The 14,681-nt window shown below is 44.4% G+C and overlaps 1 protein-coding gene across 1 annotated transcript in view; it reads right to left on the bottom strand.

Annotated features, from left to right (window-relative positions):
* Positions 1 to 994: 994 nt before the first annotated feature.
* Positions 995 to 14,681, bottom strand: part of P4HTM (prolyl 4-hydroxylase, transmembrane) — a 150,032-nt gene continuing 136,345 nt past the window's right edge. The window contains exons 8-9 of the mRNA XM_078661797.1: positions 11,452 to 11,575; positions 995 to 8,669 (exon numbers count right to left, since the gene is read on the bottom strand). Coding sequence (XP_078517923.1) covers positions 8,452 to 8,669; positions 11,452 to 11,575 — 342 coding nt within the window. The 3' untranslated portion in view covers positions 995 to 8,451. The remainder of the gene's footprint in view (positions 8,670 to 11,451; positions 11,576 to 14,681) is intronic.

Below are 14,681 nucleotides of genomic sequence, written 5' to 3'. Positions count from 1 at the left end.
TGAGATTGAAAAACGAGTCTATTTGCACTCAGTGATAGAAACAGGTAACACCACAGAGTTCGAATACTGCAGGAATCCAATACTTTAAATAAAAACAAATTATAATGTTTTTAACATAAATGCCTTCGTTTACAGGTTTCTTCATTTCGCAGAAAGACGCCAGTCGATATTTCGGCTGCTCCCATCTGTCACTCCTGCTGCTTGTTCACCCCAAAACCACAGGTGAATATTGCTTTACAACAGTGACATGGAGGGCCTCCACCTCTTGTCACTAAGAGACAGCTGCCCTTCTCTCCATCTCATCTGCTTTGTATGCACCATTTTGAGTCCTCTCAACCCCCGCTGTGTGCCTTGGAGAGATCCACCTCTGATCACCCAGAGAAAGCCGCCCTTCTCTCCACCTCACCTGCTTCTTATGCACCATCTTGAGTCCTTCCTACCCCATCTGTGTGCCTTGGAGAGACCCACCTCTTGTCACTAAGAGACAGCCGCCCTTCTCTCCACCTCACCTGCTTTTTATGCACAATCTTGAGTCCTTCCTACCTCTTCTGTGTGCCTTGGAGTGGCTTCCACCTCTTGTTACTAAGAGAATGCCGCCCGTCTCTCGACCTCACCCGCTTCTTATGCACCAACTTGAGTCCTTCCTTCCCCCTCTGTCTGCCTTGGAGTGGCCTCCACCTCTTGTCACATAGAGAAAGCCGCCCTTCTCTCCACCTCACCTGCTTCTTATGCACAATCTTGAGTCCTCTTAACCCCCTCTGTGTGCCTTTGGGGTGGCCTCCACCTCTTGTTGCTAAGAGAAAGCTGTCCTTCTCTCAACCTCACCTGCTTCTTATTCACAATCTTGAGTCCATCCTACCCCCTCTGGTGTGAGCAGCAGGACACCGGTTCCTCACTAGCCCGGCAGAATACATACGTCTCAACACACAAGTACATACATCCGCAGGCGCGTTCATCACATCATACCCACTCTAAATAATCCCAGAAATCAAAATCACTTTTAAAATCTTTTATTATGAGAATCAACTGTGGTTCTGTGAACATTCAAATGATAAATATGAAACCATAAATATGAATAAATAATTACTCAGTGCAATCAATGCAAACGTGTATGTAAACACTTAAATAACAGAAAAAGCAACGAGGGAATGACAATATGTGCATGCATTGTGTGGCCACAATGTACAAAGGGACTGGGTCCCACTGTATTCCAAAGGTTTCCCCACAGGCACACGGGGGGAGAACCCAGCAGAAGTCTCGTTCCTTACTGGACCGGACACACATGGGTTTGGAGGCGGTAAACAGTCAGATGTGCCTTTTCAACCTTCATTTCACCATTTAGTAATAACAGGCCACATGCATTTAGAAGTAATTGAAACAGAGTAAAGGGAACAATTCAACAGTGGCACTACTGAACTGCTTGTGTGTTGTCCTGGCGGTGAGGTGGCCTTAGGAGTCAATAATGCCCTGACCTGGACACCACAGCAGTCCCATGGATCTGTAAGTCACTGTACTTTCTGATAAGGCAACTTCTTGCCCCTTTTTGATGATGTAGCCCTACACTTTCCAATATGTATGCTTGCACAAGAGGGACGGTATGGTCTCTTATAGGATTACGGGGTGGAATGCCTGGCTTGACCTCCTTCATGGCAACAATGGGGTGCACCTCAATAAACCACCAAACACACTATGCTTTTTCAAGCCCTACTTTTCGTTCATCTAGATTGAAGCCAGGCTCTAAATAAACGCCTATTGAGTTGTACGCAATTTAAACGCATGATGCCCAAGGAGCAGAAAAGGGATGGGTGTAATTGCGGACCAGCACACTAACAAATTCTCTTCGGAGCTCTGGTACCACACCTCTATTCTAGAATGAATGAGTATTACATATCTCTTGATTCTGTCTTATTACCTCGATTTTGGAAATGTTGCCAGCAGTAAAAACACACCCCTAGGCTTTCACTTTAGTAAAATGGAAAGTAAGTTATTTATCTGTAACTCCACTTCATAACAGGATCTTCAATTAATTCAAAATCCCAGATTATTTCTGCTTCTTTGGGCTTTGGATCCCACAAGGTGAAGATATTTTATGTTTATGAAGTCAGTGAAGAGCCCAAGATGGGCAACAGAACTCCCATGTCATCCCTCCATGAAAACTGAATTTACCATCAGGAGTAATTAGATCCTCCATAGAGACTAAAGAATAGAAAGGTTTACAGAAAGGACAGGAGAAAATAGGGTCAAATGATCCCAATTTATCTGACCAGAATAAACATAAAAATATTGCTTTTCATATGACTGGACTTTTGTAATTTTCTTTGAGGGCCGTGTGACCCACCTACTCCCAAAGGAGGATATCATTTTAAATATGCATCTTTCTAATGGATATGTGTACAAAGTAGAGGGAAGAGCCCAAAATGTGCTATAGGGCTTGGGCTTAAACGTGCATGTTGCAGGTAGAACACTACTGGACCATAATGCAATGCTTCTCGGGTGGCAGAATAGGCAATTACATCTCCTTCAATAAAATAATTTTTTACTCAGTTTTTACAGTACGTGCACTGTAATTGATATATAATCAATAGCAATAAATATCTAAAATGGTAAACAAACAAGACGCCTTATGTCAAACATAAAATGCATATATTTAAATAACAACATAATGTGGGATCTAAGATTTTCTGTCAGTCAGATGCTCTTCATTACAAAAAAATACAGTAAAAAAATTGGGCAAGCAAAGCAGATTCATGACTCTTGGAATTATTACAGATGGGTCCAGTAGGGCCCAAAGATGAAACACACATTTGACACAGATAAAGAATGTTTTCATTATGAATATGAAACTATCATTCATCTGATATACAAATGTTGAGATAATGCAACTAATCAGACCGCAAATGAACATTCTCTCAGGCTGTGGTGGCCTGGAGACAAGGGTGTCAGATTTCCACCCACATTTCCAGTGAATGAGTATCTGTGAGGCTGAGTAAAGGTTAACCTGACAAATACTCATCCTGTCAGGGTCAGGCAGCCAGGCAGGCGCTAAAGCTCAGGTGTCAGGCATCCATGGTTTGCCGAGTCAAGGATCTCAGCCCTGAGGGCAGTGCCATCATCACACCAGCAAAGATGTGTGAGGATCTTCCTCCTGATGACTGGGGGAGCATCACTAATAGAGTCAGTCCTATGGCGCCCTGGGCTGACTGTCAATCACACACCACCCTTTTCCAACTCGTCACAGAGTGGCGTGGATTCAGCACGTCTCCCCACCCCGTGATAAGGTAGGAAGGGTCATCCTCTTATGGGCTGATGCTTGACAAGGTTAGGCAATGAGAGGAGGCAGAGGGGTCTTCCTGGTTGTGCTGCCTAAGGCTGCTGGAAGCCTCCAGCACCCTCCTGGGCCATTGTGCATCTCCCTCCCACCACAGACAGGCCCTGCATTTCCACCAAGGACCTCCAGGTAAGTACTACATTGAACGTTTGGATGCATGTGTATACGTATTTGCCCATGTATTCTTGTGAGTAGGTGTCCGGTGTTGTTTGTGAATTGGGTGGGTGTGAGCTTGAGTGTGCATTTGTGAATGAATGGGTGAGTATATGGGCCTGTGTATGCTTGTGGATGGGAGAAAAGAGTATGTGTGCTCATGGAACACCTTCTACAATTAAGGAGCCGCCACTGCTGTCTGGTGCTCGAGCCTCGTTTACCAAAGCACTAACATATTACATGTAGGTGGAACATGTCACGTACACCATGTATTTTAAGCTGCTTGATAAGAACAATTCAATCAAGGAAAGTCTACATAGTTTTCCATAAGTCAAGTGATAAAATATTGCCTCTGACTTTTTAAAGATGTATTCATCACAAATCTACATTTCTTTGGTGTGTATACATCTACAGACTTAACAGTTACAGACAGAATCCTAAGCACAAATGAACTTTACCACAAGACAGTGAGTAAGCCTTTAAGTATCCGTGTACATAAATATGAATACTCTTTGTTAAATCTTTAAACAACACAACAGCATCCTTTAAAAAGCCTAGCAATCTGCAGTGAACCCAGGTAGCTCTGTCAGTTTGCCTCTCCCTGGAAACACTCTGATATGCTTTTAGTGTTGTCTCCTTTTAAAGTGGCTCAAAAAGCTATACAATAAATACATACAAGCTCTAGACACAGTTATGTAATCGCTATAATTTACAAAAACAAATATTTTCTTTGTAAATATATTTTTTCTAGTATTGCACAAAGGTGTCTGTCCAAACAGTAAACATGAACCTTTCAGAAAAGTACTTCAGCCCTGAGAATAATTTACAGACTTGCATACATTTTTTTAGTTTCTTGTGGTTGTTTCCTATTACTCAGACCATGCTGGCCCATCTGCTATTGCCACATATTAGGAAGTTACTTCCCTTTAAGATCATTATATAAATTATCTTTCATTTGTTTTCCTGGTATGAGGATTTCTACTTTGACCACTGTCTTCCAGAATGCCTACTTCTAGCAGAAACATGTCAAAACATTTTCCAAAGTTAAAACTAGTTTTAGAGGCAAAAACCTTTTGAAAAAAAGTTTTTGGTAAGACAATTCTCTGACTAAAAGGGGTTTTTGCTGATATTTTATTTTGAAAATACTGTTTTTAATAGATTTGTTTGCATATTTTTGTTTACATTTCGCAATCTTCGCAAAGTTTTGAAATCTCTTTAATTCACAAATAAGCCACATCATATCGTCTTACTGGACAGCTGAACGCCCTGCAAATTCAACTACGAATTGGTTTTGCTTACTTTCCAGAGCAGGTTAATAATTATTTGCAATTTGTTGCCCGATGAGAAAAGCACAGATCCCGACTCCGGCTCCCAATAGCTCACTTTCCCATGAAGCTTCTACCAGTCGGAAATGTGATTACTCGCATCTGGCATAAAAGACAACCTTAGCAAGTCCATATGTACTGAACGCCTTTGATATATGAACCATTAGAGCACCTAGGCCAAAGTAACACGAACATCTACAGTAACCTCTTAAGCCATCCCTAAAAAAGTCACAAAGAATTTAGGAGTCGGATCCTCTCGGCGCTTCCCTATTAAGACATACTAACCATGTTGTTGGTCGGTCTCATCCCTTTCCCAGCAAACTGAGCTAGGGATCAGTTGGTCTTTGTGTGAATGGGCTGTGTAGTGAAAAATCTGGTATATAATCAACACTTTAAATATCACCTTTGTCTCTACAGCAGCTCTAGGGCTCCCACCTTGTATTCTTAGTTTATGTGGCTTCCTCCTTTACCCATTAAATGTGTTTGAGCTCCTTTTGTCTGCCTGGGTAGCGCCTGGCTGCCTGCCTCCTTAGTCAGTGGATCACAGAAACAGCCTTGAGAAAGAGGAGAACAATGTAATATAGTAGCTGAAGTTGGGGTTTCACAGCAGATCACCCTCTCCACTGGCTCCCCAGCTTGAGTTTCTGAATCACTTGTGTGGAAAAACCCAAAACTGAGCTTTAGCCTTTAGAACTGTAAAATGTTTCCTTGGGTTTCTGCTGCACAGAAATCTTCTGCGAGTGAGAAGCGAGTTTGGAATGTCTTCTCTTCATATTAAGAAATGTACTTAGTTCTTTGGACTTGAGCCACCTCAAGTCTGACTGGTAACTGGAGAAAGGCTAATAATCATGTGAAAGCGTGCTCGAAGAGCAAGCCGCCTGAATCTCTCTCCTGGGTAGCAAACAGACCAGAGTCCCCCTGATGACAGTACCACAAAAGATAGGTGTAAAGAAGCTGGTGGCAGAGGCGTTGTTAGGGCTCAGTATGGTTCTTTCTATTCAGGAACGTACGTATGTGCAAAGCGTGAGACACTGCATGCACGAGGAAACATGATCTGATTTCTTGGGTGGGCCAAATGATTGTTGATAAAATATTGCTTTCGTACATTACATTTGCCAACATTCAGTTCTTGATATGTGGCAACTGCTGTTTCTTGGGCAAAAAAGCCTGATATATATTGACTTTTATTTTCGATTAATAGTCCAACTGAGTGAACAGTTCTGACCACCTTTCTTCTCTTGGAAAGCTTCTCTGATGGCTGAGTTGGAAGAGCAAACACAGGACCAGAGTCTTGGGGAACTGAAGAACACCTCGGAATCAGCCGGGAGAGCCCAGCTGCATTAATAGAGATCAACAACATAGTTGTCATGAAATGTGCTGCACAAATGTGTTTAATTTTACATTTATTTGGCACAAAAGCCAATTGTCTCTCCGAGTGCCAAGGTTTTGGTCGAGAGACTGACTCCGAGAAAGCCCCAGAGAGTTTTGAACATTTATGAATGTAGAGGAGCTGTTGTGGACTCAATATAATGGGCACAGCTTTTTTGGGCAGCTGAGATAAAGGGAGTATAATGACCTGTCAATAGCTAGGGCTCTGAGGATGAGTAACATTGCCGCGTTGGTTGTGGATTGCGCTGGGTGGAGAGCACAAAACAGTAGATTCTATTTTCATACCACAATGGGAATTTGGCATAAGAATTTCACAGATCAATTACACCTATAGGTTGAATTCTGGCTGGCTGTGGTAACCAATATAATCTAGGGAAAGGCGACATGGTTTCCCCTCTACTTTTACAAGCGGTCTCAGGCAGCAGAGTTCTACATTTTTGGCTGCCATCTATATAACTTATAGCTGAGACCTTTGTATAAGCTGTTGTAGTACACTAGGTTCGCTTCTTTTATTAGTGAAATGAATATTTCCGAGGAGCCCAGTCAAGGTGTTGCCGGGTGACATCCATTCTATATTTACTATTCTATTATCTGTCCCGGATGGAAGTGTCACTCAAGTGAACTTTTTGCCCCATGAATGGGGAAAGACTTGCCAATGAGTCTCATTACAGTATATATTACACTCATTTCCAATCCGTGTTTGGATTCAACTGATCGAAGCTGTGTTTGCACTACACGCAACCAGCTGGTCTCATCTGCTGCTTGCATATTGGAAAATACGATTCCGCAGTTTAAGCGTAATGTTTAAGAGTCCCTTAGATATCAAACCGCAGCGGCAAGAGTGTTGATCCCTGAGCCACAGCGTAGGTAGGAGGTGCTGGTAGAGCCTCCATATTTGGATCCACCTGACACTCCTTTAGGAAGGAGAGCACGTGAGTGAGTATATTAGTCAGCATGATCATTCCTAATGCACATGCCACAAAGCAACCAGCCCACTGGCGCTGATTGAAGCCACGAATAAAAACATGCAACGTATCCTCCGTACATCAAACCAACTTTGAGAGTCAAACAATAAAGCCTCGTACATCAGAAATGGCAGGCTAGTATCAGGGCAGACACATCCCCAACTATATACACCAGGGGTCAGCTAGGGCCATCTCTCTCTCTCTGTCTGTCTGTCTGTCTGTTTAAAATCTGGCTTGTTCATTTCTGGTTAAACATTTGCTTGTGTGGGGTTCACATCACTAGAGCATTGAGGCTGCATCTTGTTCTAGATATCCAGGAGTTCTTCTCAAAAGTACACAATGTCAGCCCTAGGACTCTAGACTAAATGGAAGGGGTTTAACATCATCTCTTTGTGTGGTGAACTTTAATAGCCTCAACCTGATGCATAGGAAGCCTTATTCGCCTGTACGAATGACAGAACTGCTATAAACAAGGGAGGCTGTGAAACTGGGAGGATCCTGTCCTGAAAATGTGGAAATGGCAGCTTTCAATAAACAAACAACCACACTTTGCTCTGCATAGGTGTCTAGAAATTACAAATACAAAAGTGCACTGATGCACTTTGGGCGTGAACCAATGGGGATGTGTAAACATTTAATATCTGCGGAGCACTACAGTGATATGGTTGTGAAGTCGTAAACAGTTTCTCAAGTACTAGGACTAACGCAATGAGCCAAAGAGGTTGAGCCTACTTCTTTGAGCACCACCCATTAAAAGTCAGTTTGTGAAAATCAAAAAGAAGGGCTTCTCTGGAGTTATGCCTCTTATTTGCTTGTCTCTATCCCTTCTTAACCTCTATGGTGCTGCTGTATGAAAGTCGTCTTTGGGTCTGGATTATGTTTTCCCACTGATGGCATAATCGTACAATGAGGCAGTCACTAGTGTGATGACACAAGGAGCGTACGAGTGCCAACTTGTGCTGAGCAATCTGTGAGCATGTAGAGTCGACAGCTGATTAAACGCAGCTAAGAATTCCAAAAACACCTTGAAAAGGTTAACAAAACACATGTTGAACACAAACACGGATACTTTTGGAAAGTGGCGCTCAGCAGGCTGGAGACACTTGAAACAGTCAACGAGTCCTTCTGGGACTCACTTACTTCACTTACCATGAGCTCCTGTGCTGCGACGCTACAAGACTTCTTACAATCATGGTCGGTGTAAGGGGTACCAAGCGTGCATTAACCTAGCGGGTGGTGACTGCTCGCTATGCTCAAAGTGCCACCTTCGATGAAGTTTAACTTCTGACGACTATAGATCCAAGTGCACGTCTTTGTAGGATTTGTCTAAGGTCCATTCTGACTGGGAGTCAGTATCCTCTTTGCCGTAGAGCGCCATCTCTTGTTGGAAACGAATCTGGCGCAGCCTGTTGGGGTCCACATTGATCCAGTTGTTTGCAATCCACTTGACACCTTGAGTTACCAGGCAGCCACCATGCAGGGAGTATTCATCCAGTTCTCCTACCCAACCTGGAACAACACACAAACAAGTTACTCTGCTTCTGGGGAGAGAACATTATGGAAGAGTAACCTCTTCCTTCAGTTCTTCAATTTATAAGTCAAACTGATGAAATTGTGAAAGGGAATATCTCAGCACTGTGGGTAATTAGAAGATGCATGTAATTATTGCAAATGTTCTATGGTGGTTGCCAGCTGAGTGCACGTTCAGACTCTCAGAAAACCTGGGTATCCACAATGCTCATGGCTCGTACGTATAATGCCCTTCTGAAGCGCAAAAGGTGTTTTACAAACCTTCTGTAAGTACTTCAGTGACTCCAGTACGTATGGAGAGCCTTCCACTGTAAAGGCCTTTTTACATGCTTCTCATTTATCTAATCACAAATATCAAGGTTATAGCGCATATGGAAACAAAGCTTTTTCTACAACAACACCTGAAAGCGGGAAAACGCTTCCAGTTGGCCTTTGCAAAACGAATGATGCCATGCAATTTCCCCAAGCTCTGAAGACGTGGCTCCCTATTTAGCAATTACACCATCTCCACCTGGACACTGACCACGACCAAAGAGACCGCCTCAACCATGAAAGGATCCACTCGGGGTCCCTACAGACCCATGCCCACTACACATATACCACAGAGCAGGCACGGCCATAGCACCAAAACTTCGACGCACCATCAACACCACCTTCAAGACTGGCACCTTCCCCGAAGACTGGAAACACTCTGAAATCAGACCCCTCCTCAAGAATCCCTCATCAGACCCCACCGACCTCAAGAACTACCGGTCCATATCACTCCTCCCTTTCGCTGCAAAAGTTGTAGAGAAGACCGTCAACGCACAACTAACAAGGTTCATCAAAGTCAACTCTGTCCTCGAACCCTCCCAATCCGGATTCTGCGGCAACAACAGCACCGAGACCGCCCTACTCGCCGCTACAGATGATATCCGCTCCCTCTTCAACCAAGGACACACCATGGCCCTGATGCTGCTTGACCTCTCAGCAGCATTCAACACTGTCTCCCACCGCACACTCGCCGCCAGACTCCACGACGCCGGCATTCAAGAAACTGCCCTCGACTGGATACGCTTCGTTCCTCACCGGCACAACTGAAAGAATCAGACCGCCACCCTTCCTCTTCAAACCCACGGATATCAACTGCAGAGAACCCAGGGGATCATCGCTCAGCCTAACCCTCTTCAACATCTACATGGCTCCCCTCGCCACCTTCGTCAGACAGCAGGGCCTCAGCATAGTATCCTACGCAGATGACACCCAGCTCATCCTCTCCCTCACCAAAATCCCCACAACCGATTGGTGTATGTTCAGGGAGAGGGCAGTGTATGTGGCCAGGGGTTGTCCGGAGAAGTTGGGGAAGATCAGGGGGGCTTGGAAAAGTTATTGTGGCGAACTATGCACCCCCCGATACGGCAAATGGAAGCAGAAGCACAGGAATCCCCTTGATCACAAATTTTATGCATATTGTAATATATGATTCTGTGCGAATGACAAATCAAACCTCACAATGATGACAATTGTTGTTCACCTGATGCTATTGTTTCTTTTGTTCCTTTTCAATAAAAACAAAAACAAAAACAAAAAAAAAACCACCAGACTTCCAGGAAGGAATGCAGGTGGTCGCATCCTGGATGAGAATCAGCTGCCTCAAGCTCAATTCGGAGAAAACAGAAGTCCTCATCCTCGAACCCCCCCCCCCTCAGCTTGGAACAACACCTGGTGGCCCATCTCCCTCGGCAGCCCCCTGAATCCCACGGACCACGCTTGGAACCTTGGCATCATACTCGACTCCCCCCTCTCCATGAACCAACAGGTCAACGCCGTCACCTCCAGCTGTTTCAACACCTTCTACATCCTCCGTAAGACTTTCAAATGGATCCCCCCCAAATCAAGGTAGACCGCCACCCACGCACTCATAACCAGCAGACTGGACTAAAGAAACGCCCTCTACACTGGGATCAACAAGTCTGCACTCCGCAAGCACCAGCCAATACAGAACACCGCAGCCAGACTCGTCCTCAGCATCCCACGACACAAACATATCCCACAACACCTACGGGACCTCCACTGGCTCTCCGTCGAGAAAAAAGTCACTTTTAAGATACTCACCCTCGCCTACGAAGGACTCCACAACACCGGACCCCAATACCTCAACGCGAGAATCTCGTTCCATGTACCCAAAAGAAACCTCCGATCCACTAACCTTGCCCTCGCCGAAACCCCGCGCATCAATAGAGCCAGAACAGGAGGAAGAGCTTTCTCCTACATAGCGACCAAGACCTGGAACGAGCTCCCGCTCGATATCAGGCGCGCTCCCTCCCTGAGCATCTTCAGAAAGACACTCAAAACCTGGGTTTTCGGCTGAACGGAGCTGCTCAACCTTACCCCCCTCCCTCCAGCGCCATGAGACCCACTTGGGTGAGTAGTGCGCTTACAATCCCCTGATTGATTGATATAATGGTAGATGTGGTTGCTGCTAAGGCCCCTGCTGTGGATGAGTACTGACGTGACAGGTGGCCCCTGTGGTACCTATTGTATCAGAGAAGCTCCATAGTGTGATCGTGGCCCTTTTAGCCCACTCGACAAAGCAAGAACAGTACAAATTGTATCACTACTCAAATCAACATGGAAAGCTTTTCTCTATATAATCTTTTTTCTTTCACATTAGATCAAGCAAACAGCTAAAACTGTCTCTAGCCAGACCTAAGAAGAAGCAACAATACAAGGTACCATGGTCTCATAGGCTGTGCCATGTATGTGTGACCGAAGGCATTACCTTTTCCGTTCGACAGGTAGTTGTACCAGAAGACAGCCGTGCCCTGCCGAGGTTTCACCCTCAGGTTCCCTTTATCACAGTGCTTTCTTGTATCTCGCAGATCAACATCATTCTGGATCAAGGACTGAAACAACACGAAGATGACACTGAAACTGTATGTAAACAAACAAAGCATTCCCACACCCACCCCTTTTATTAGTTCAAAGTCCCAAAATTGTTACATAAGCACAAAGAACAACATTTTATAGATACCATTGCTAGACTCCTAGAAATGTGCAGGGTCAGTGCTGAATCATTGCTTGCGCTCAGTCTCATCCTTCCTGTACACAGGGACGTTAGACAGGCCCCCGCAGCCCCTGTGGAGCGGGGGGGGCCCAAGCTCCAGGGGGCCCCCTCGTCACTGCACTGTGGCCAAAGAGCTCCTGATTGAGCTCGGAGGGGGCCCCCTACGTACCTTGCAGGGAGGCCCCCTCAATTTTCGTTACGCCGGTGCTTGTACAGCTAAAGAAGAAGGTACTTCTTTGAGTAACACCTTTTCTAACAGATACTAAACGTCCACATATTTCGCATCTTGAACTATTGCAATGCAGCAGAATATGGTCCTAATTTAAAGTTGGACGGATGGGTTTACCATCACAAACATGACAGATATCCTGTTCACCTTATCACAAATGCAATTAGGATAGTAGAATATGGGATATTAGGATACAATTACTTGCCATTATTCAACGGGGAGTACCCGACTGCCAAACTCTGAATCAGGCTCTAAGTCAGGATTTTGTTTCAACAATTCCCCCTTCCCATGCTCGATGGGGCTGCTGCAGGGCCAGCCCTGGATCAGACAGACCTCATCCTCTGAAATTAATTTTTGGATCCATAAAGGCACCGGATATGCTGCTGGTGCTTATTCTTACTAATTATCCACACTACACATAAGCCGAGGTAAAAGAAAACTAAGAGATAATTCCTTCAATGATCAGAAAAACATTACCAATTAATTACCAACCTAAGAAGAGATTGGAGGAAGGGTGCTGAGGAATCTTTGGGAAGATTTGTATCCACCAGAGAAGATGTTACTGAGATTTAACTCACCACTAGGAGAAGGGACGCTTTAGAGTGATGAAGAGATTAAGTGAAGATTTGTATTGATTGCAGTGTTATCAAAGTAGTTATTCTGATGGATACTCCTTCCTGCAGGTTATGATTACCAAATCACATTTTGACAGCTTCTATTGGCTCTTTTTGTGGTTGTTCATAACACAATTTATAGCAGAGAATGGCCACATGGGACATTTTTTGTTTCCAAGTGTGAGGACTCGGGTGCAAAGGCCCGCAGTGGTTCTCGGGTCAAGGGCCTCAACTTGTGCAAGCTTTTGTTCCCTAACTTACCTTCAGAAGGCTACTCCAGGGCAAGGCAGCACAAACACTGGTGGCAATGGCATACATGGTTCACTAGGACATACTGTTGATGTGTTCTACGGGAATACTGCATAATGCACGTTTACTCGAGGGGCGGCCAGTAGAAAAAGGCCTGTTTTCTTTCAGTGGGTTTTATTGAACTCCACAGTGGCGGCCATCTTGGATTGGGATACTTTCAATTATATCAACATGTTGCTCTTCATTTCATATTTTTCACTCTTCTTCCAGGGCATTCAAGCAGTAGTAGTAATAAAGCGGCTAGTTAATTCACTTCTTGCCTGGCAACATTGCAAGTTGGTAGAAGGGTTGACACCTAGCTGGTTTTATACCTGCATGACATCTATTTTAATGTCCCTGCAGCTACAAAAATTAGAAAAATCACCAAATGCTAGTATTTTTCCCCTTATCAGTACATACTTTAAGTGTTAGACGAAAACACTTTAAAATGGTTTCTACCGCTGGCCTAATAATCCATGACTGACAATTAAAGTAAACAAAGACAGAAAGGGCATGGTAGAAATAAAATTAGAAGATTTCATGTATATTTTTACTTAAGAATCAGGTCCGGGCCTTTGCAGAATCTGAAAATATCAACACTTGGTCGGTATTGTTCACTGTGAAAGGTGGCAACCATGGTTGCTGGGTTTGTTAAGCTAGTCACTTCCTTAATGAGCAGCTTTTTTGTGTTTTGCTTATGCCTCGGTTTCTCTTTCTAAGTCAGTAGCTGGCTTATGTTGTTTTGTACTTTTCCCTTCCACCTTTTTGTGTTCCATTTCTACAGGGTTGTGTAGTTTGGATACTTCCTCTGTACCTCCTTTCTCCAGGTTGTCACTGGTTCTGCACAGGGTGAGTTATCCAGACTTTGTAAATATTTTTGTGAGCATCCAGGTGGCCACCCCAGCCCAGAGTGATGCATCTGTCACTACAGTCAGTCAGCTCTGTGTGGGGAAGGGAGAGGTGTCTGACACTGACCCAATCATGGTTCGTTAGTCACCACTGCAGATCTTTTGCGGTTCCCTCAGAGAGCAGGACCATGTCGGAGAGATTTCCCTGATGCCGTGCCCACTTGGACTTCAGGCCGCACTGCAGAGCCAACATATGCCATTGGTCATGAGTAACCAGCATTATGCAGGTGGCCATGTGACCCAACAGACTAAGGGGCATATTACCAAGGGCCTTATCGCCGCTTTAGCGGGAATTTTTCCCGCTAAAGCCTAGCTGTCGCTAACACCAGTTAGCGACAGCTATAAGGAGATAGCGATCATCTTGGGGCCTACTTTGCATGTCAGCGATAATTATCGCTAATGACATGCAAAGTGGGCGTGCCAAGATGTTAGCGACTGGAAACAGTCGCTAACATCGCTATCCCCTATTACCTACTTTTGGAAATAATCGCGCTAAGCGCGATTATCTCCAAAAGTTAGCGCCTGCCCAGAGCAGTTCTTAGCCATGTTATCCAATGGATGGTGGATAACATGGCTAAGAGCATTGTCACGATAATGCATGAATATCGCTGATTTTCAGCAATATTCATGCATTTTGCACGATTTTTACCGCTTTTGAGATAAACCTTGATAATATCAAGGTATCTCAGCGGTAAAAATCGTCGGTGCGCGGCGATATAATTATAGCCGCTAACCAAGCTTAGCGTTAATTATCGCTATTGCTTGGTAATATGCCCCTAAGAGTCAGTCTCACAGAAATCTAGGATAGAGGCTGAAATATCTAAATCAAAGCTTGAATATCATGGACTCGCGCTGCTAAGAGAATGCACTCTTGCTTCTCAATGAAGACATTTCACTGTTACTGTA

The sequence above is a fragment of the Lissotriton helveticus genome, chromosome 9 (genome assembly GCF_964261635.1).
Source record: "Lissotriton helveticus chromosome 9, aLisHel1.1, whole genome shotgun sequence".
Classification (NCBI taxonomy): domain Eukaryota; kingdom Metazoa; phylum Chordata; class Amphibia; order Caudata; family Salamandridae; genus Lissotriton; species Lissotriton helveticus.
The sequence above is the reverse complement of the archived record's forward strand: the minus strand, read 5'-3'. Positions and strand labels throughout refer to the sequence as shown.